This window comes from Vulpes lagopus, chromosome 6 (genome assembly GCF_018345385.1).
Source record: "Vulpes lagopus strain Blue_001 chromosome 6, ASM1834538v1, whole genome shotgun sequence".
In the NCBI taxonomy this organism is placed as follows: domain Eukaryota; kingdom Metazoa; phylum Chordata; class Mammalia; order Carnivora; family Canidae; genus Vulpes; species Vulpes lagopus.
Window position 1 is genome coordinate 99,718,240 of NC_054829.1, and position 22,828 is coordinate 99,741,067.

General features: G+C 42.1%; 1 protein-coding gene across 3 annotated transcripts in view; it reads right to left on the reverse strand.

Moving 5' to 3' along the window:
- SLC39A8 (solute carrier family 39 member 8) overlaps positions 1-17,380 on the reverse strand; it is a 74,819-nt gene extending 57,439 nt beyond the window's left edge. Inside the window, exons 1-2 of one of the 3 annotated variants that reach the window (XM_041759052.1) lie at positions 17,020-17,380; positions 15,535-15,993 (exon numbers count right to left, since the gene is read on the reverse strand). In XM_041759052.1, the coding sequence (XP_041614986.1) occupies positions 15,535-15,753 (219 nt within the window). In that variant the 5' untranslated portion in view covers positions 15,754-15,993; positions 17,020-17,380. Of the gene's footprint in view, positions 1-15,534; positions 15,994-16,240; positions 16,543-17,019 lie in introns of those variants that run through there. The other 2 variants (XM_041759050.1, XM_041759051.1) reach the window with 2 other exon arrangements.
- Positions 17,381-22,828: the final 5,448 nt, after the last annotated feature.

Sequence of the window (22,828 nt, forward strand, 5' to 3'; positions counted from 1 at the left end):
AAAGGACAACTTAAATATTTAAATGTTAAAAGGGTAGTTTGAGTTGAACAATTGGAAGGCCATTTCTGACCCCAACACGGGTGAATAGTCCCATTCATTTATCCTTTCAGGGGTGATTGCACAATGTCATAGAACCAGTGGCAGCACAGGACTACACTGGCAGCAGGAGTATTCAAAGTAAGAATGATTGAGAACATCACTTCTATATTTGTTACTGATGCAATAATGGAACGACCAAACCTTAGTCACAAGGAACATGAATATCACTTCTGAACCTCCTTGATGTTGCTCAATGCATATATGCACTGAGTCACACTTACCAACACTCTCTTGAACTTTTTCTCTCTCAATTTCTCCTTCAGAGTTTTCTCAATACTATTTTACCAAGATAAGACAGACTTTTCTAAGGTTTGAGCAAAATACATTCTAGGCAAGTGTTCTCTAGGTTTAAGGAATGGCTAATCAAGTGATTCCCAACTCTGATTTCCCAGTTTATTTTCCATTTTTCCCTCAAGTTTTCTTATACTTCCTCCTGGAGCCACTAGAGTGCTAATGCATTCCCACCCAGAATGCACACATATACACGCAAACAGACACATGCATGCACACACATGCATACACACATACACATATATGCATGCATTCACATTCACTCTCAAAACTATTTCTTAAGAGGAGACAAAACAGGCTTTTCCTGGATATGCTATTAAAAGAAGATATCTTAAGAAAAATAAATAAAATAAAATAAAATAAAATAAAATAAAATAAAATAAAATAAAATAAAATAAATAAAAGAAGATACCTTGTTTTATGAAACCTTGTTCAAGGAAATAAGATTTATTATAAAACAATATGCATGGAGTGACATCATTACGATAAAAAAAGTTAAATAAAATCTGGAAATGTATTCTTCAAAATATTAACAGTGTTTATCTCAGGATAAACACTGATGAAATTATGGGTGATTTTTATTTTTTCCTTTGTGCTTCTCAATACATGCCAAAATTTTAGACAATATATATGTATTCCTATCTCAATTAGAAAAATAAAGTTAAATCATGAGAAGCTTCTTAAATCTCCTTCTCTAGGTACCTCCAAACACAATTAAGACAGGCTAGATTTTTTTTTTTTTTTACTGAAGAAAAAGGAATTTTAAAAGCTATGGTGCACTTTTTTAAAATAGGTTTACAAAGTTTTCTGATTTTACCATAGCTGTTGACACATTTCTCAGCCCTGTCCCATCTACATTCAATTTCTCAAGGACCTCTCACCCCTAAAAGCCTGACATAATATCAGAGCACAGATACTTAGTCTGGATTCTTGGCTTTGGGACATTGACCTGCTTCTAGATGGTAGAAGCTACCATACTTTCCATCACATGTGAGGATGGCCCTGTCCCATTTGATGCCAAGATCAGAAGATTCTTTGGGCCCTGCTGCTCACCAAGAGCCTCCCATTCAGTCCCTCCAGGATTAAGGTGTAGGAGGGTATAACTGTTCTCCAGGCAGAGCTGGGGCATATGCCACCAAGAGTGAGCTCATCTTTCAATGTCATCCTTAGCACAGTGGTTTTCTTTTCTTTTTTTAAGATTTTATTTAATTTATTCATGAGAGACACAGAGAAAGAGGCAGAGACAGGCAGAGGGAGAAGCAGGCTCCCTGCTGAGACCTGGATGCAGGACTCAATCCCAGGACTCTGGGATCACAACCAGAGCCAAAGGCAGATGCTCAACCACTGAGCCACCCAGGAACCCCTAGCACAGCGGTTTTCAAATGTGATCCAGGGACCCCTAGAGATTATCCAAACCCTTCCAGAGAAAATGTAAGGCCAAACTTATTTTTATAATAATACAAAGACTTCATTTTCCTTTTTCACTTTCATTCTTTTATGAGTGAACAATGAATTTTCCAGATAGTATGTGACATATGTCACAACATTGAATGCAGAAGCATATATGAGAATACATCTGTCTTCCACTAAGCTAGATATTAAAGAGATTTGAAAAAATGTAAAAACAATGCCATTCTTCCCACTAATTTTTTGTCATAGAAAATACAATTATGTTTCATTTAAAAATGTTAATATGGTATAGGCTTATTAAGGTTATTTTTAATATATTAAACAAATATTTAAAAATTTTTTTCAACAGTAATTTCTATAATGGTGAATACCAATAGATATAAACCACATATACTCCAGGTCTTTGGTGTTCTCAATAATTTGTAAGAGTACAAAGGGTTACAAACTCTGGTCTGGCACATAAGAATGACACATACCACTTAACTGTCACCCTGAGAACTTCTAATCGATCTTATCTAATATACCTCTCACCTTGTTTATCCTACCTTCCCAAAAAATTGTTTCTACTAAAAATTGCCTTTGTCACTCTTCTGCTCAAACTGGCTCCCCACAGAAAAACAAAAAATTTCCCTTCTGCCAAGAATCTAGAGTCCTGACACTGAAGAACTTCAATTATCCGTCTCCAATCTTCCTTACTCCCTTCACCATCCTCCAAAAGCATACTTGAACTCGCTATTCTAACTAAAAAGCTTTCATGTGTCTTGTATTTTACCTTCAATGCCCCATGCCGCCCACCTACAATTCTGATATATCTCCTCTCAAAGATATATATCTGATATATATCTTTGGATATATCTACAATCCCTGTTTGTCCTAACATTTGGCCCCACCTCCTCTGCTTAATACTGCTATGCTCACCAGACTACCATACTCACAGTATTTTTGGTTAGCACTCACAGTGTGCTTCCTTATATAATCACCTGCTGGTGAAAATGGAGAGCTTTTTAATAAGATCACATGAAGATCTAGAAAGGGTGGATGTATTCCTTTTATATCTTCTTCAACCCCAACAAGGCTTTGGACATGTAAGATACTTCATTCATAACAATCACTAATTTGCCAGATTAAGGAAAGGAAGGATGGATGAAAAAAAATTAGAAACTGGCACATGGTACCTGAGTATAATTCTGAGAAATACAACTGGACAACCTGAGAGTCACTTACCAGTCATTTATCTCTGAAGAGCCAATTTTTCCAACCACGACTTTCTCTGTTCATACCAGGAAACTTTCCCAGAACCAGTTCGGTGGCCCTGATACTACAAAGAAGCTCTACTGACACCAATATTTCCAACTTGCCCTAAGAATGATAACTATAAGCCATGGAGAAAATCCAAGTCTAAATGAGGAAAAAATTCTGACAAAATTCACAAATTAGAAGGAATAAAAAACTATTATTTCCTTCTACTTCAATCATACACAGGTTATATTTTAACATACTATTTCTTTTATACTATTTTAAAAATTTGCCTGCAAAAAATAAAGGAATGGCTGGCTTACCTTGAATTAAGTGAGGCAACTAGATTAATTTAAAAAGTTATGTTAGTATGTCAGTATAAAACTTAGTGTTACAAGGTAGAAGTTTTCATTCATTCAATAAATATTTCCTAAATACCTAAAAAATGACAGATACTATGCTAGTTACAGAAAAAAAGAAAGTAATTGAAAAAGCCCCAGATCTTACAGACTATTGAAAAGTTTGGATATAAATATAAGTAACTATAGGATAGCCTGATAAGTGCTAAAGTAGGATTCCTTCACGTGAAGAAAGGATAATTAACCCACCCTAGAGTTACGGAACTGTCAGAGGCTTCCAGAGAAAACAGTATCTAAGCTGAGATGTAAAGAAAAAAGGAGAAAGAAGGTTGGAGAAACACGGGGGTAGGATTATTACCGCAGGGCCTTAAGTATCAGGCAAGGTGTTTAGATTTTATTCTAACACTAATGAGAAGCCACTTGAGGATGATGCAATGACCAGATTTGCAAATGAGAGATTTAAGTCTGGAGGCAGTGATGAGGAGCACACAGACTGGCATGGGGCAAGACTGGCGGAAGCAGCAACATGGCAGGGATTTTTTGAGCATTTCCTGCATGCCAGGCAGAGGACTAAATGGCAAGATACAATAACTCATTTCATCTTCACAACAATCCCATCAAGTAAGTAAAATTACCCCATTAGACAACAGAGAACCCTGGAGTTTGGAAAGATTAAGTCAGAAATATGTTGACACTGACATTACCATGACAGGACTTAGGTGGAATAATGGGGGAGAGGTGTCTAGAATGACATCGGTTTTCAGCTTAGTCAACCAACCAAGCAGATGGTGATGCTGATTACTGAGATTGGCAAAATGGACTTACCAGGAGGTTGTGACGGAGGAAGGAGAGAGTTGATGAGCTCCGTTTGGGACAAGTCTAGACCTGCTGAGTTGGCACATCAATCGGCAACTGGATGTGCCAAGCTAAACCTCAAAAGAGAAATCTGGACCCAGCCCTCTCTTTACAGAGCGTCGACAGATGAGTGATAACCTCAGCCAGAGGACAGGCTGCGGTTGTGCAAAGAGAGTGTGTAAAATCAAAAGGAAGAGGACTTGAAACAGAATCCTGTGGAACATCAATAGTTAAAGGATGAGCAAAGGACACTGAAATCAAAAAGAAGCAGAGAGATAAGAAAATCAAGGCACATGTGGTTGCCGGCAAGAGGAGGGTGTGTTTCCAGTAGGATGTGCTCAATAGTAGTAGAGGTAAGACCTACCAGCACTGGCAGAGGTAAGGCCTGAGAAGCACCCGGTGTGGGAAGCAATAAGAAGGTTCTGGGGGATGTCCTACAGAGTAATCTCATGAAAGCACTGGGGACAGAGCCAGAGCCCTACCTGCTGTGGAGGGACAGGAAGGTGGGGAAATGGAATACGAATTCAAATATTTCCACTGTTCATTTATATACAGAAAGCAGGGCACAAAGGCCATGACATATTCAGGGGATTCACAGCATAGGGGCCCCACTAACACGGCATCTGCTGCAAACCAGGACAATGGAGAAGAAATGGGCATTCCAACTCGGAATGTCTGTTCTCCCAGACAAATGTGGACATTTCTGACAAATGACTTATTTGTGTCTCAGTTTCTGGGGAGACTGATATATGTCTTCATTCTCTCACAATAATGTTTTGAGTATCAAATGCCAATAATCAGGAAATAACATTGCAAGGTTAAAAAAGAACTGTGAAGGTATTAACATCAGGTTTTAGAGCTAGTCCTTACTATTGCAGAGACAACTTCAGCACGAGGAAAAAAATAACAACTTTTTTCTTGTTTTACTGAAACAAGAGTAATATCAACAGAGAATACCTTCCTGTTTCAAATGATTGTATAGTTCCCAGTGGCTTCAAGAAGCTCACAGTAATTCTTTATTTTTTTTTATGATAGTCACACAGAGAGAGAGAAAGAGGCAGAGACACAGGCAGAGGGAGAAGCAGGCTCCATGCACCGGGAGCCCGACGTGGGACTCGATCCCGGGTCTCCAGGATGGCACCCTGGGCCAAAGGCAGGTGCTAAACCGCTGCGCCACCCAGGGATCCCCAGCTCACAGCAATTCTACCCTGACATCCAAGTACACAGATGGCAGTAGGGGACACTTGGCTTTTTGGAAAATCAATCAGTCGCTCTTGGGATGATATTCTTCAGCATGAGGAACAAAAGTGGAAAGAGCCTAGGTTTCAAAGTCCAGTCACCCTAGAATGGAATTCCTACCCTGCCACTTCTGAGCTATGACTTTGGGTGAAGTATTTAACCTACTGAGACTGGCTTTTCTCTTGGAAATACCTAGAACACTTACCCGGTGAGATTAAGAGGGCTAATGGGATGGTGTTTAAGGAAGTACTGGGCACAGTGCCTGGAACATGATAAGTACTCCATAAATGTTAGCCTCATTCCTCTTAGGACAGAACCTGCTTCCTCTCCTAGTGTGCAGGTCCTACCCAGAATCTTTCCTTAACTGAAAAAAGGGGGGATGGTGCCTGGGGAACTCAGTTAAGCATCTAACTCTCCATTTGGGTTCCAGTCATGACCACAGGGTCAAGCCCCACATTAGGTTCTCTCTCCCTTCCTCTCCCTCTGCCCCTTCCCCTCCTCTCTCCCTCTCTCTAAAATTAATTAATTGTGGGCAGCCTGGGTGGCTCAGCGGTTTAGCGCTGCCTTCAGCCCAGGGTGTGATCCTGGAGACCCGGGATTGAGTCCCATGTCGGGCTATGCATGGAGCCTGCTTCTCCCTCTGCCTCTCTCTCTCTTTCTCTCTCACTCTCTCTCTCTCTCTCTCTCTCTCTGTGTGTGTGTGTGTGTTTCTCTCATTAATAAATAAATAAAATCTTTTTTAAAAAAAGAAAAATAAAAATTAATAAAATTAATTAATTGTTAATTAATTTTTAAAAAGAATATTTCCTTAACTGGCATTCATCTCAAGATTAGAAATAGAGCCAAGGTCTAGCTTTTCTTATTAAGGTGTGTAGGTAAAGTAAGCAAAGAATATCCCTAAATTCTAAGATCCTTGATCCATCATGATTGATACAGAAACTCAATCAGCCAGGACAATAGCTTGCATTCCTTAATAAAAGAAACTGTGTTTTTTTGCACATGTGCTCAACATGATTGATCTGTGACCCAACTCAGAACTGGCCTACCGATTTTACCATTCCCATTGATCTAAAGTCTGGGCTACCTTTCATCTCCCACTTATTTCAGTGAGACCAAAGCAGCTCCTGTGCTATCAACTAACAAGGCCAGCTAGACGTGAAGGGCCCTGGATTCAGTCAGCTTATAAAACCCATACAGAGACCTTGAAGTAAATCTAAACTTAAAACCACAACTGCATCAATTTCTAGAAATATAATATAGACTATCAACCATTCACATTTCAGTAGTGATGTAAATTTTGGACAAAAATAATAAAATACAGCCAACTCCTAAATGTAGCCTCAGAAGTGGAGGCTACACTGAAGAAGAAGAAATCTGGAAGAGAAGAAATGTCCATAATTTCAATGCATATTAAAATACTTAATATTATTTCATTAGCCTATATACACTTAAGGTTTACATTTGTAGGAATTTATCAGTAGTGGTCAAAGGGAAGCAGAGGCAAAAAGTAAAAGAACTTCAAGGTGAGTATTGCAATGGAAACTAACAATGAAACCAAAGTCACTGGACTGAGATATTTCTCACTGAACTCTTCATTTCATTAATCCTAGCTGTCTTTTTATAGTAGTGCTTTCCTCTGTAAGTTGACTGACCCTGGGGTCCTCAGGCCTCTAGTGAAAGAAGACTTTGTTAGGAAGAGTGTAGATATATCAAGTAACAGTATTATAATAACTATGCATTGCGCATATATTTGAGGCAGGAATGATGCTAAGTGTTTTACACATATTGTCTTACTTGTTATGTTATTTGAAGTAATAGAGGGGGAAAAATCTTATTTGCGTTATTACATGTAATGCAATAAATATAGAAGTGCTTGAAATACAGTGATTGCTCAGTAAATGTTATGATTGTTCTTATTTATTTTGTAGTTCAAACAACCATTCTATGAGTAAGGTTCTTATTTTTTTAGTTCACAGATGTAAAAACTAAGGACTGAGGAAGTTAAGTGACTTGCCTGTGTCTTGCCTGTGATTCCCCAGCTAATGAGTGACAGAATTAGAATTCCAGCCCAGGTCTGTTTGATTCCAGAGGCCAAATTGTTAACCATTATGTTGTATTTGCTACTATAGTTAGAGATCTAAGAAGCTCACCAAATAAATCGATGACAACTCTGGATTATTTTTAAGCTAGGTTCATGGAACAAAAGCCTTAGAGGCCTTATCAATGCACACCTGTTTTTGTTCTTTAGCCATTCAGTTAGTTATTTTAAAAGCCAAGGTATTAAATATTTAGACTTGGAAGGCAAAATACTACTTTTCAGGTTAACACCTTTGATCTAGATTTACAGATTTTTGTTTTTGTTCTCCTTAAACTCCAAGCCAAAAAAAACAACAGAGGATCTTTGGAAGCAGACAGAAACCAGCTGAAACAAGGCTCCATTCGGGAGATTTTCTCTGCTCCCAAATCCCATCATCACAAAGGTAATTCAATGATAGTTTCATTTCTTTATAAAATAAATCTCAAGACTTGGTGAACCCACTTGGCTCCTGAAACAGAAAACTTGGAATAGTTTGAGAATAAATTAATTAGTTTCAATTACATGCAGGAACCTAGTGTTATCTGGAGTTGAGGATGGGAAAACTCTGAAAACTACAGCTTCTTAGGTGGTCTAGAGTTTAGAGACATTATTTTTTCAAAGTAAATTTCATGGTAAATGATCGTAATATTAACCATTTGCACCTGGCAATATGGTCAGTCCCTTAAGGAAATGCCACTCTGAAAATAAGTAACTTGCAGACTCTTATCACCAACCACATTAAGCTGTCTTCAAAAAGGGGTGGCTTTTCTTTTCCCTGAGAAATATCAATCCCTTTCAATTCCAGGCCTCATTTTCCATTCCTATTTATATTCCTATTTTTCTCCCCCAACCCCTACTACTACCAAAAGAAACTGATAACATACAGAATTCAAATGAACATTAAATTTAAAGAAAAAAAAGAACCTTTAAACAACAGTCATAGTTGAAAAGCAATGAATTTTTATGATGGGAGAAAGAAGTCCCTGGCCCTCAGCATCTCCCAAAATGGGTATCATTGGGAAACAGGAGTAGGGCATGAATCCTGGAAAATATAAAAACTGCAAATCTCCCACTGGGCTGCTCTATTCTGAACACCCCTAGTGAGGAATAAAGATCTACCCCCATTAAGGAAAAAAGTTTTTACCTCTGCCCTCTCCTGTTAATGTGTGTGAGAGCTCAAACTCCCCCTCGCAACACGGACTTGCCTGCGGTCAGAGTTCGAAATTCCCCTCACCTACTCTTCCCTCATTGCTTCCCTTGAAACCAGTAGCATATGCTATCACCAGCATTCATATGACGGTTAACCACGGCCAATCTAATGATATCTCTCACCTTATCTCAGTGATTACTTAACTACTACGCAATTTTGCCTTGCACACCTCCTCAAGGCAAAGGAATAAGGAATAAGTCTCGTCTTATTCCTTATTTCGATTAGAAGCTCTCTAAGGAAGACAACCCATTATCACCTCTGGGGTTTCTATAGTCTTGGCACACTTCCCTTCATGTGACTAAGCAATCAATAAAATGATTGTGATCAATGATGAGAAATTTCTACTCGTCATTCAAAATCTAAAGTAATAGTTGCCCAGGCTAGGAAGAGTGTGATTTTTCAAGACTATAATTAAAAACATCCATTCTGGAATAGTGTTTAGGATTGCCTGAGGTTCCACCACTTACTATGGGACACTGGTCAAGTTACTTAACCTTTCTGTGCCACATTTTTCTCATGTGTAAAATGAAGATGATAATGGTGCCACTATCACAGGATTGTTGTGAGTATAAAATACAATAATACAAATAAATTAGTTAAAAGGTATGACACATAGTAAAAGACCAATAAATTCCTAGATATAATTCTTTTTGATAAGTACAAAAGGGTGCATGTGACTCATAGGATAGTTAGATATAGAAAGAATTAAGGGGCATTTTCCCAAACGGATCCCAATCATACCTGGCATGGAGGCAAACTAAGCTCTTGACATCAAAGTCAAATGAATTAAGGGTGTCCTTCATTTTCCCAAAACTTCTTGGAAACAATGATCTAACTGTACACAGTCAACTTAAATGAGAGTGAATAATAGATGAGAATAGATACATTGTCTTGAAGGAAAGGCAACCAGAGACCTAAATGCAGCCTCGCCCTCTGTCCTGCCCTCTGTCTCACCCTTCATTTCTCACCTGAACAAGCCGGCTGGAAGGCATTCCTAGAAGATTTACCCCCACCATTTCTCAGAACAAAAAAGCCAAAAAAAAAAAAAAAAAAAAACAGATGTTCTTTCTCTCCTCCGTCCATGTCAGGGTTTCCCACAACCTCCCTCATCTAACCCGCCATTACCCCCACCCCAGGAAAAAGTACAACAATCTATGCATGCAACACATGTAATGAACACACACACACACACACACACACACACACACCCCTTCTGTTGGCTATACACTGCTAGCCCAACCATCCAGCGAAATAAAAAGCCAAGAGTTCCCTCACTGCCTCTTCCTTTGGCCATCATTAGGCTGGAAACTAATGAAGTAAAAGATTTAACAATAGTTAAATGACACTACAGGCAAAAGATGGAAGTAGAAGGTATTTGTTTGGGGGGTACTTTTTTGCCTGTCCTTCTAGTACAAGAGGCAGAGCCTTTATGCTACCTCCTGACTGTCTCCGGGCTCAAGCAATCATCATTACATCTGGAAACCACTGCAGTCTCCTCTTTCATTCCATCTAGACCCAACCCAACATATTCCACACTCTCATGCAGATGAGTTTTCTGAAAACACAAGGCTGATCATTTGCTGTTCTTTAATTAGACATATCATGCTATCGTGCATTATTATAGTTATGTGTGTGTATGTCATCCCTCCCTCAATAAACTGTAATGCCATGGGAGAACCCAAACTATATTACTCATAATAAACAATCTTCACACATTCATTCAAAAAATATGGAAAATCGGGACTCCTGGGTTGAACATCTGCCTTTAGCTCAGGTCAGGATCCTGGGGTCCTGGGATCAAGTCCCATATTGGGCTCCCCATGGGGAGCCTCTTCTCCCTCCACCTATGTCTCTGCCTCTCTCTCTCTGTGTCTCACGAATAAATAAATAAAATCTTTAAAAAAAAAAAAAGAAATACATAAAATATGTGTTATGTACCAGGCACTATACTAGCCCCCAGAGATGAGTCAGGTCATTCTCTTCAATTTGTTTAAAATCAGATGTGTAGATATCGATGTGGGGGGGGGGGGGCATATAAACAGAATATTGTGATGCATGAAATTATTTACATATCATACTATTATAATATAATTGCGATATATATTACAATTACATAGGCACCAGTTAACTTAGGATCACATAGAAGGGGCTCCTACTAAACACTTGAGCAGATCAAGAAAGGCTTCTCTGAAGAAATAACATCTAAACTGATATAGCTGAAGCATCAACAGATATACAGAGAGAACCAGGAACTGTGGGCAGTCCATGAAGACTGGAGTAGTGGCAAAGGATAAGGCTTTAGAGAAATACACAGCAACCAGATCATAAAAGGGCTTGAACTACATTAAAGTGTTTGAAGTTTACCTTGAAGGAATTGAATTGCTTTAGTAAGAGGAGTGATACGATCAGAATCTACATCTACTTTAAAAATGACCATTTTCATTAGATAGTAGTCATTCAAACTATCTGTTGAACATATGAATAGTTAAGTGGAACAGCATAATAAAAAAAAATACTTCCCGAATTTGAAAAAGAGTAACCAGTGAGTTGGTGCTGGCTTTGATGCCCCAGAAAGGTTTGATGGAGGAGTTTGGTGGTCTCATAAAAATGTACAATTTTGGTAGGGTAATTCAAGGAAAAGGAGGACTTTCTAGTTGGACATAGGAGATACAGGGAATATAATGAGCTAGGAAGTAGATGTGCAAAAGTTTCAGGTGAATTCACCAAAGAGCAAATAATTTAGTTTAGTGAGCGCTAGGTGTGGAGAGAGATAGGTTGGCATCTCAGGGTCAACCTTGAATGTCAGTCGCAGGATTTAAACTTCACAGCAAAAAGACAGCCGGCTCCTGGCTGAGTTTTGAAAGGAGAGAGGCATACTGCAAGTGTTGTGTTAGGAAGATTGAACATGAATTGGAAGAGGTTTAAAAACAAGGCTCAGGTAACAGGGTGCAGGAATGTAGAAGGAAAAATAAAAGCAGGGTATGTCCTGCAGGATAAATATCAAAAAGAAGAAAGGAGAAGAAGAAGAAGAAGAAGAAGAAGAAGAAGAAGAAGAAGAAGGAGAAGAAGAGGAGGAGGAGGAGGAGGAGGAGGAGGAGGAGGAGGAGGAGGAAGAAGAAGAAGAAGAAGAAGAAGAAGAAGAAGAAGAAGAAGAAGAAGGAGGAGGAGGAGGAGGAGGAGGAGGAGGAGGAGGAGGAGGAGGAGTTGAGAGAGAGAAGTAAAATCATAGGGTTGGGTGATGGGTGAAAGAAAGGTCACCTTCCAGGCCAACCTCCTGCACCCACACCCATGTCTCCAGCACCCCGACTAACCCTCCCTAGCCAACTGATTGATCTGAAGAGACACATTTCCTGCAGCTTGGAGTTATCATTTGGAGGATAAGAGTGTTCCCTTTTATCAAGCTGTTTAACCAGTGTCTACACCTAAGAACTAGAAGCTAAGGTTTTTTTGAAAAGAAAATGAAGAGAAAAGAACATTTGGAGGAGAGAGGAACATCCAAACAAATAAAGGGTAACACTGAGGACGTTCTTAAACACCCTAAATCAATTACGAGGGGTATTCATTCAGCCAGAGTGCCCCTGTTTATGGTGGGAATCCCCTGAGATGAATCAAACTTACATCCAGTTCTAGGGGCCCAAGACTCAGTTAGCTCAAAGAGGTCCCTCCTCTCATTGTCTGGGATTGCCTGTTCTACCTGCTTTTTGTCCGTCAGTAACCACAAGAAGCAGAAGGATAAACTCAATTGTTTTGTTGCCTCTGTTTTGAACTTGGGTCACTTTGGTCTCCCAAAGCAACAACTTAATTTAATAGTACTTGGGGATACTAAAATATATATATATATATATATATATATATATATTTATATATATTATTATTTTGGAAGCCCTTCCAAAATTGTCTAACAAACCTCCAGGGTACGGTAGTCTATTACTTGAGAAAAGCTGACCTAAGAAACATTACAGCCCTCATCCAAAGGAAAAATGCCGTTTGTAAATAGATCTCTTAGAAAATCTGATAAATCCCTGGCTCATCAAAATAAATTCTATTTTCTCAGCCTTTTTCAAAGTCAGAAAGTCAGGCTTCTCACAATAGGCCCATGCATTATTTATTCTACTTTACTGCAGGTGGGGAAACTGAAGTTGTATTCTTCAAAATAGAGATATGAAGGGGCACCTGGGTGGCTCGGTTGGTTAAGCATCCAACTCTGGGTTTCAGCTCAGGTCCTGATCTCAGAGTGAGATCAAGCCCCAGGGTGGGCCCCACATTCAGTTTGGGATCTGCCTGGGATTCTCTCTCTCCTCCTGTCCCTCCCACTTCATGTGTGCTGTGTGCACTCTCGCTCACTCTCTCTCTCTCAAATATATATTTTTAAAAAGAGAGAGAGATTAATGGCTCTAAATTTTGCTCCAAATTGGATGGTGTCTTGCTGGAGCAGATATGAAAGCCAGCAAATTGATGGATTCTCTGGAATGCCATTTCATTTGTCACCATTTAACTGATGACTATTGTTTTCTTTAGCACTTTTTAGTTGATGTTTGTTAGGCCTGATTACATGATAAACTTTCCTCAGCTTCCCTTTGTTTCCAAAGTAATTGTGGGCTTCTTCCTGTCTCTTTTTGATGCCCACAGATGCTATAATGATGGTACTTAAATATGCAAACACGAGATTAAGAAACAAGGTGTCAGCATACATATAATTTATTTATTGAGGCATTCGACTTATTCATAAACTGGGGATCATATAGCTAATAAAGTTAACTGATCTTCCTAAATATTTAGGTATATTTTCCAGTGTCTTTGCCAAAAGATGGTTCAGGGTCTTCTGTCGCTTTATAATTCATCTACACCTCCAGACATGACAAGATAAGGAGATAACTTAAGTCAAAACAATGTGTGGGCCACAGATATGCAGCTGCCAGCGAAATCCCCGCACTCCTTTCCAAGCAGATGACCGCCCCTCCTCCTACCTAGAATACTTTAGTCAGCTGTTTCCCCTAATTGAAAAGAAGAAAAAGCAACTAGACAGAAAACACTTAGGAAGGTGTTTGCTTTATTTTCTAAAATAGCTGTATACTATGAGGGCATTACAGTTTTCCAACACAGAAGTTCTCAGATACTAAGCAAAAGGAAATAGCATGCCATAAATGAACCTATATATAGTTTACTAAAGAACATACATAAGCGGACCCCAAAACCCTTCCAGGTCAAAGGCAGGTCACCCTCTGAAACCCCTGTGGCGTCAGAAAGTTCTACTTCTTCCCAAGTATTATATGTTTTAATTGATGTAAGGGAGTTCTAGTGAAAAGAATGCCAGCCTATCTATAATGTTACTAGCAAGGATTTTACCTGATTAAAGTTTCCCTAGCTGGCATCTAAGATTAGATAATGTTGGGAAATGCTAAATTCCTGAGTGGAGATACAGTATACAGTATTTCCCACAACATCTCAGAATGCAAAAATTTCTGGTAACACAAATGAACATTGCTCAGAAGTGGCAAACACTATGCAAACTACTGCATACTGCTGTTCATCATCAGTTGTCACCAGAACAAGAACAGAAGGGGAAAAAAAAAAAATCAAGACACCGGGTTAACCGGATTTTTAAAAGTGGGGAGGAGTTTTGGGGACGATGCTAAATGTGCACTTTGCCCACCTCACAGCTTTAAGAAACACTAAGTCATAGGATATTTACTAGGGAGATGACTAGGTATCTATAATAGGCATCTTTTTTTTTTTTTTGAAATGTACTATGTATGATCTTAAAATTCTCCCAGGTAGCCCGTGGCTGTCCTGAAATCCTAGGCATTACCAAATGTCTAGCTAAACCTGGGTATAGGTACTGAGCAATATGTTTTTTTGTTTGTTTGTTTTGAATGAAAATTAAAATCAAACACTTGACCTGACAAATGACTAAAGACTAAGAGTCTAAACCCAGTCTGGGCACCAACCGGGTATGTGATCTCGGTCCGGGCCTCCTCGGTTTCCCCATCTCTGTACAAGAGCCCCTTCAGCTCTGCGCGCCTATGAAACCCGCCTAGGAAAGACCCCTGCGCTGCATGGACCTCGTGGGCAGTTCTTCTCCATCAGGCAACTGCTGACGAGGGTGGCGTACGAGCCACCACCTGTGCTGGGAACATTCAAGCACACCGTCCCCATCTAAAACGAATCTCCTAAGGTGCATCTTTTTTTTATTTTTTATTTTTTCGGAAATGTACTAACTGCATGATCTTAAAATTCCCCCAGGTAGCCCATGGCTGCCCTGAAATCCTAGGCATTACCAAACGTCTAGCCAACACTGTGTTTTAGCCCTCACCTACTTCGTAAAGTGTCCTCTAAAATGTTGTAACCGGGGGATCCCTGGGTGGCGCAGCGGTTTGGCGCCTGCCTTTGGCCCAGGGCGCGATCCTGGAGACCCGGGATCGAATCCCGGTGCATGGAGCCTGCTTCTCCCTCTGCCTGTGTCTCTGCCTCTCTCTCTCTCTCTCTCTCTCTCTCTCTCTCTCTCTCTCTCTCTCTCTCTCTGACTGTCATAAATAAATTAAAAAAATTTAAAAAAATAAAACTAAAATAAAATGTCATGACCGCCCTGGTTAGCACCAGCCCCCGACGAGAGCCTGCTAAAAGGAGCGCGGCCTGGGTCAGTTACCGCCTCACACTCGGAAAACGCCGCGACACTCTTCTTCCCTCGCTTTTCCCCAATACGCGGCGTCCCGGCCCCGGAGGCCGGAGCGCGGGGAGGGCCGCGGGCCCCGCCGTACCTGGTTGAAGTGCAGCCGCGCGGGCTCGGCGACGCCGTGGGCGGGGGCGGCTCCCAGGTGCTCCAGCAGGTGCGCCAGCTGCGCCGCCGACAGGCTCCGGTTCGCGCCGAACACGCTCAGCACATCCTCGCTGAAGGCCAGCCCGGGGCCCGCGGCCGCGCCTCCGACGCCCGCGGCCGCCAGCAGCAGGAGCCCGGCCACCGCCCGGCCCGGGGCCATGCCGGCCGGCGCTGCCTCGCGGGGGCCTGGGGCGGGCTGGGGCGCACCGGGACGCTCTGCGCGCGCCGCCGTCGGTGCCCTGGGGTCCGCGCCGGTCCGGGTCAGCCGCGACGCGGGCGCCCCTGCTCCTCCGCCGCCTTCGGGACAGCTGCAGCCCGCGACCTGCGGGGCATTGAAGTGCAGGTGCCGCCGGGCGTGGGGAGCGATAGGCAGAGCGGGGCCCCGGGCCTCCTGGAGAGCCTAAGATAAAGAGGACAAAGGGGGACAGAGATAAAGGCCAGCGGGCCCCCCGCCGGCCAGCCCCGGGAGCTCCGCGCTGCCCGCGCCCTCGGACGCGCGGCCGGGCAGGGGGCCAAGTGCCCCGGAGCTGGTTTGCAGACGTCCCGGGGCTTGCATGGTGTGGGGACGCGCGCTCCTCCCGGACACAGTCCCGAACCGAGCAGTTACTTTAGGAAGAGCGAAAAGCGTTCTCAGGGCAGAACCCCACCTCTTCTTCCTGTCTTGCTGCTCAATGGCCTGAGAGCACACTTGGAAGGGCTTGGACGGGCAGGCCCCGCAGAGCCGCAGGCGACAGCCCTTGGCAGCCCCGGACTCGGCGTCTACACGGGACCCTCCCCCCCGACGGCCTCGCCGGGCTCGGCCCTGCAGCCGGCTGACCGCTCACCGCGCCTGTCTCTGTCTCTGCGTCTCTGTGTGTGTCCACGTGAGTCTCAGGCTCGCTCGCTCTCTCCCTCGCTCTCTCTCCAACTCTCCCTCTCCCTCTCTCTCTCCCTCTCTCCCCCACTCTCTAACTCTCCCTCCCCCTCTCTCTCTCCCTCTCTCTCCCCTCTCTCTCTCCAACTCTCCCTCTCCCTCCCTCTCCCTCTCTCCCTCCCTCTCTCTCTCCCTCTCTCTCTCCCTCTCTCTCTCCCTCTCTCTCTCTAACTCTCCCTCTCCCTCCCTCTCCCTCTCTCCCTCCCTCTCTCTCTCCCTCTCTCTCTCTAACTCTCTCTCCCTCTCTCCCCCACTCTCTAACTCTCTCTCTCTCTCTCTCTCTCTCTCTCTGTCTCTCAACACTATCTCTGGCAAGTCAGCTCTGGAACTCCGAGGTCCGGCCCTCCGCCCTTTACAGATAAGAGGCGGGCCCTGTCCCCGCCTCTCTGGCACTTGGTGACACACACTCCCCCGGCCTGAGCTCCCGCGCGCGTCCACGCCGGGGCGCAGGGCCACCCGCGCTGCGCGTTGCGCCTCCGACCAGGCTCTCCGCCCTCCCCCCGGGGGGGTTACCTGAATGCCACATCTGGGTCGGCGTCCCCAGCCTCCTTTCTGGTCTCGGTGGTCCCTTTGTTACCTTGACGAAACTAACTTCCTGGAATAGAGTCTGGAGCCCCATGCATTGTCTAAGAGATTAGCAGGATTTGCTTTTTTGTCTTACTTCGTAAACTGCGAGGAAAAAAGGAAACCAAATCTCCAGCGTGGTGCCGGGCTAACTGAGCCTGCACTGCCCAGGTCGGCCCTTCCTGACGCCGCGCAGGATATCCGCAGATCAGAATGAAGGTTTGTTTGTTCAAGTGAGGGATCAAGAGAAGCTGACTTAGGTGTGAGATCAACAAACTTGTGCAAAGTGAATGCGGTGTTTGGGGACAAAGGTTGTGTCTAGTGGATGTAATTGTCCAGAAATAAAGTAAATCTCGATTCGCTGCTGCATGGCGAAGTACAATAAGAATTCGGTGCTCTTGCCTTTCACACGGAGAGCGCACGGCCTCCCAGAACAGCAGATTTTAAGTGCAGAAAAAGGCGAAGGGACAAAATCTCCTTTCCCATGAGGAACTTAGATGCAAATGTGAAAAACAGAAAGGGAGAAAATTCCAGAATGATTCGGAAATTCTAATGATGAGATATAACTGAGAGGCTATCATATGGAAAGTGTTTAACTATGCTCTAACTAGTAACAGGGCAGAGTCACCAAGAGGAAGGTTTCTGTAGAAGATAAAGCACAAGTGCTTTGATAGGTAGTGATTTCTCGGTGATTCAGAGTGTTTCAAACCCACAGGTAAGCGGTAGGTTCTCCTACCTCTTGTCTTGGAGGGAGATCAGCAAAATGACCTTGGATGACGTGCCCCTTCCAATAATAAAATCTGTATGTTTGTTAGTAATAATTTAGGGAATTACAATGGTACAAAAAGGCAAATGTTTCGCCCAGGGGCCAGAAGTAAGTTCATGTTACAGGTAAGCTCTTAAGTTACACAAAAGATGAGACTCTTCCAGATTTTTATTGGATTCTTAAATATAATTTGTTGCCTATTTTTCCTTTAGGCCCCAGTGACTCAAAGTGATTCTGGGAAATTAATGAATGCTTTAGGTGGTTCATCCACATCCAGCAAATGGCTTGAACTGCAACATTGATAAGATGCCTCACTCTCCACTAATATAAATGGGTTTTAAATAATACAAATTTTGTATTGTGTATTTTTAAATAAAATTTTTGTAGTAGTCATTCATGTCTATATACATATGTTTTGCCTGCCCATCAACCCCAAAAGACAATAAACAGTAAAGTAAGTAATAATCAACTCACTTGGCAACTTTTCCAACTACAGTTAACATAATTTAAGCATGCAATTAAGGGAGAGTGTTCAGAAAATTACAAGCTACTAACTACCAAATTGGTAAGGCTAATTTCTAGATCTTCCACTCTAATGAAATATGATCACCAAAGTACTACTCAGATAATGTTTTGGGGCTCAAAACATGGCATTCTATCAGCAATCTCATTACTGGAAAAAGGACTTACAGTTTAAAATATAAGGCATGATTTAATGACTATAATTTCTCTCAGAAATTTGCCTTAAAGGTTAAGTAATTTTAAATGATAATATTTAAGAGAGCATACCAGGAATACCAGCCAGGATATAAAAAGATGCTTTCTCTTTCTGACAATGTCACCTGGGAAACTTGGTCTTGGGTTCAATTCCCTCACCTATCAAACAGGAAAACTGGGATAGAACATGCATCCATTCCAATTTTATTTCATTCCAATCTTATTTCTTTTTTTAAAGATTTTATTTATTTATTCATGAGAGACAGGGAAAGAGGCAGAGATACAGGCAGAGAGAGACCCAGGCTCCATGCAGGAAGCCCGATGTGGGACCCGATCCTAGGACTCCGGGATCATGCCCCGGGCCAAAGGCAGACGCTCAACCACAGAGCCACCCAGGCATTACTCCAGCCTTATTTCTAAATGTCTAATTTGGGAGTCACCTTTCAGAACAAAACATGAAACTCCTAGAAGAGAAATAAAAGTTCAATTCTACAGGGGCACCTAGGTAGTTCAATCAGTTAAGCCACAGACTCTTGGTTTGGGCTCAGGTCATGATCTCAAGCTCATGACATCCAGCCCTATGTCCTCAGGGTCCCTGATCAGTGGGGAGCCTGCTTATCCCTCTCCCTCTGCCCCCTTCTCTGCCCCCCCACATTCACGCCCTCTCTCTCACTCTCTCTTTCAAATAAATAAATCTTTAAAAAAAAATCAATTCTCCAATGGAAAGGATATTTAAAGTCAAGTCTTACTTTTTTTGATACCTTTAAATTTTTCTCAGTCTTCATTCTTGTATTACTATTGCAAAATAAGGAGCAAATTGGGATCTTTTAAACTTTCTCATGCATTCATTTCCCTGTGGAAATCTAACAAGCAAAGCTTAGAGACAGCACATCCTTTCCTCTCTTCCCTTTCCTTTCTCTTCTGCTCCCTCCAGTCTCAAAGCCACAAGATGGAGCATAATACGGTAAATAGTATCCGTATGGAGGGCAATCACAGTGGCCCAAAGAGGGGTGCCAGAACCTGAACAAGAGAAAGGTATCCAAGTAGGAGGGAAATTTAGTGTGGGCATGTATAGTCCACACAGGGTGACAAAGGTGTCCAGATGGTAGGAGGAAGATAGAAAATCAGAAGATGCATTCCTAATGGACACGTATTTCTGGGAAGAGTGTGAGCATGCACCCCAGTATGTCAGCACTCAGGTATATGAGGGGAGCAGCCTTCCCAGCATTGTTTGTCAGAGCCCAGGCTGGAGGATGGGTGAATCCGCAGTGGCCTGGTGTGGGGTCTCAGAGTCAGAGCAAAGAGAGGAAGCCATCTGTAGGTGGAGGGAGAGAGAGGCAGCTGATTCTGGAGAGACAGAGCCTGAATGGGTGAGAAAGGCATCTGTGCTTGATGGTGGACCTGCATAAAATGTCAGATAGAGAAGGGTGGGTGAGGAGAGAGATCCAGCCAAACAATAGCATGAGGTACCAGACTCTGTGCAGTGAGCAGAGAACTGCTTGACATGGAAGGTGTGAGGGTGAGATTTATAAGAAATATGTATTTGATCTTCATCCCTGTATCTGGCACACAGCAATGAAAATGCTTGGAATTTCCTAAGTTATGAGAGTGACCAAGGTATCTGAGGTGACTTTTGGCCCACACCTGAAGTTGGGGACTGCCTGTCAGGAGAATCAACCACGTGATTATAAGGCTACAACTTGCAGTACCACCCCCTGACCTCTGGAGAAGGGAGAGGGGCTGGGAGTTGACTCCATTGCAAATGGCCAAGGATTTCATCAACCCTACCTGTGTGATGAAGCTCCCATGAAAATCCAAAAGGATTAAGTTTGGAGAGCTTCCAGGTTGGTGAAGATGGAGATTCATGAAGAGTGGTACCCCTGGAGAAGACGTGGAAGCTCCAAGCCCTTTTCCCACACCTTTCCCTGTGCATCGCTTCCATCTGACCATTCCTGAGTCACATAAGGGATCTAGTAGATAAAGCGCTTCTCTGAGTTCTGTGAGTCATGGAAACTCCAGTCTATAGTCGCTCTGTCAGAGCACAGATGCCAACCTGGACTTTGTAACTGCCAAGGATAGGGGGCAATCTTGTAGGACTGAGCCCTTAAACTATGGGTTCTGATGCTATCTTCAGATAGATAATATCAGAACTGAGTTGAATTGTAGGACACTCCGCTGGTGTCTGAGGATTGTCAGATATGTGTGTAAAATCCCCTTATATTGAATTTGGGGTACAGAATCATAGGGTGTCAGAATCCAAGTAGGGGGAAGAAAATGGCATCAGAAATAAGAAATTAATTATACATGAAGGAATTCATCAAACAAGTGAATATATTAATGAGAATAACAGCCAGTTTTCTCACTGCCAAGGAAGGAATCTGCAAAGTTGGAGAGGGAGAAAACTTAGAATGACCCCATGCTTTTGGGTTGGAATTGTAGATGTCATTGCAAATTCATATTTTCACCATATAAACGAGTAAAAAACACAAATAGTTGTGAAACATATCCTAGCTCTGTCCACTGGCAGGTCCTGGAAACAGTGATCCCCAAAAGCAATCAATGAGGATACCTATGGCCCTCAGCTTGGCTTCTAAAAACTCTTCTCAGGGGGTGGCTAGCTGTCGCAGTTGGAAGAGCATGGGACTCTTGATCTCGGAATTGTGAGTTTGAGACCCACGTTGGGTACAGAGATTATTTAAGTAAAAATAAAACTTTTAAAAATAAAATAAAATCTATTCTCCACTAATAGGAACCGGGGTTCCCTAGGGCAAAGGTTGATTCTAGGACTAGGCAGTAAAAGTACAAGCTAACCCTGGAATCTCTTGTTGTTCTTGAAAACAAGGAAGTGGTCAGAGAATGTAGAAAATACATATTAAATTATTCCAAGATAATGAAGCGTTTAGATCAGCAACTTACACTCAAATGGTTCCGTGAGGAAAGGTCTTTGCCTGCATCTCTTTTGTAAGTTTATAATTGCTTCAAAATTTAAAAAATAATCATTGGATATTGAAGGTAAGAAGAAAGTTCCCACAACAAATTGCATAGAAATCAAATCTTAAAGTTTTGCTAAAATCCCAACCTTATAATATTCAGTGAAATTAATTTCTTCATTTCATACATATTTTTAACATCTGTATCACAGTCCATGCTCTCTGGGGATACCAGAATGAAAGGATGCATTTTATCTTACCTTTAAAAAGCTTGTAGTTCAGTGTAAACAGAAATAAGATGATTGCACAGTGGCGATTTTAAAGGTTGCAGTAGAGAGAGCTAAAAGCACCTATATTTACAGAAGATGCTGAGTGAATAATTGACAGAGCAGGTAACCCTTGAGCTTGAAGGATAAGCAGAAGTGTGAGAGAAAAGCTAGGAGTGGAAGCACATTTCAAGATGAAGAAATACTGAAAGACCTGAAAATTAAAAAATCAAAATCAAACTGCTGAGAGGCCTGAAAAAGCAAGGAGAACCACAAAGGGGTCTTGGGAACTGAAGAGACTGGAGCATAACGGCAGGATCTAATGGATTCCAGAAAACTCTCCAAGTTCCACCGGGTCAAAGACATCTTCATCTACTGACGCTCTGGAAGATTCTTTATGATCATCGGTGACAAAAATCTCCTCAGTGAATTAAACTTCCTTTTTCCTATATTATAAACACCAAATAATATCCATTCCTTATTATTAAAAACATGCCACACATAAAAGGTAACCCTTGCTCTGTCCATATCCTACGTGTGTAATGTGTCTATTCAGCCATCAATGCCACAGACAATGTAGGTAGGAATCAGATTTCTTCAAGTCCTCTGTGAACTAAATTACTAATCTATAAAACAGAGATTAAAATAATATCTGCTCAACCTATGTCACCGAATAACTATGAAAATCAGATGTGATGAGGTGTGTGAAAACTCTTTAGAAACCATAAAACAGAATGTCGGTATTATTATAAGCTAACATGGTAGGGGAATGTGGCCAGTGTGATTAGCCCAGTGAAGTGCCATTGAGAAATGGACAAAAACAACCAAGAATACCCTAGAACAAAAGACTACTTTATAGCTAACAAAATTCTTGAGGTTTTGTTTTCCAGGAAATTAAAGCACTAATCAGAAATAGAAAGACCCATGGATATCATCAAGTCTAATCTGGTCATTTTTTGAGTAAGGAAAAGAAAGCTCAGGAGGGCCAAATGAAATAGCAAAGTAACACATTTAGACTGGAGCATAGGCCCAAATCAGCCATCAGCCTCTTTCCATTTTACCACCAAAAAAAAACAAAA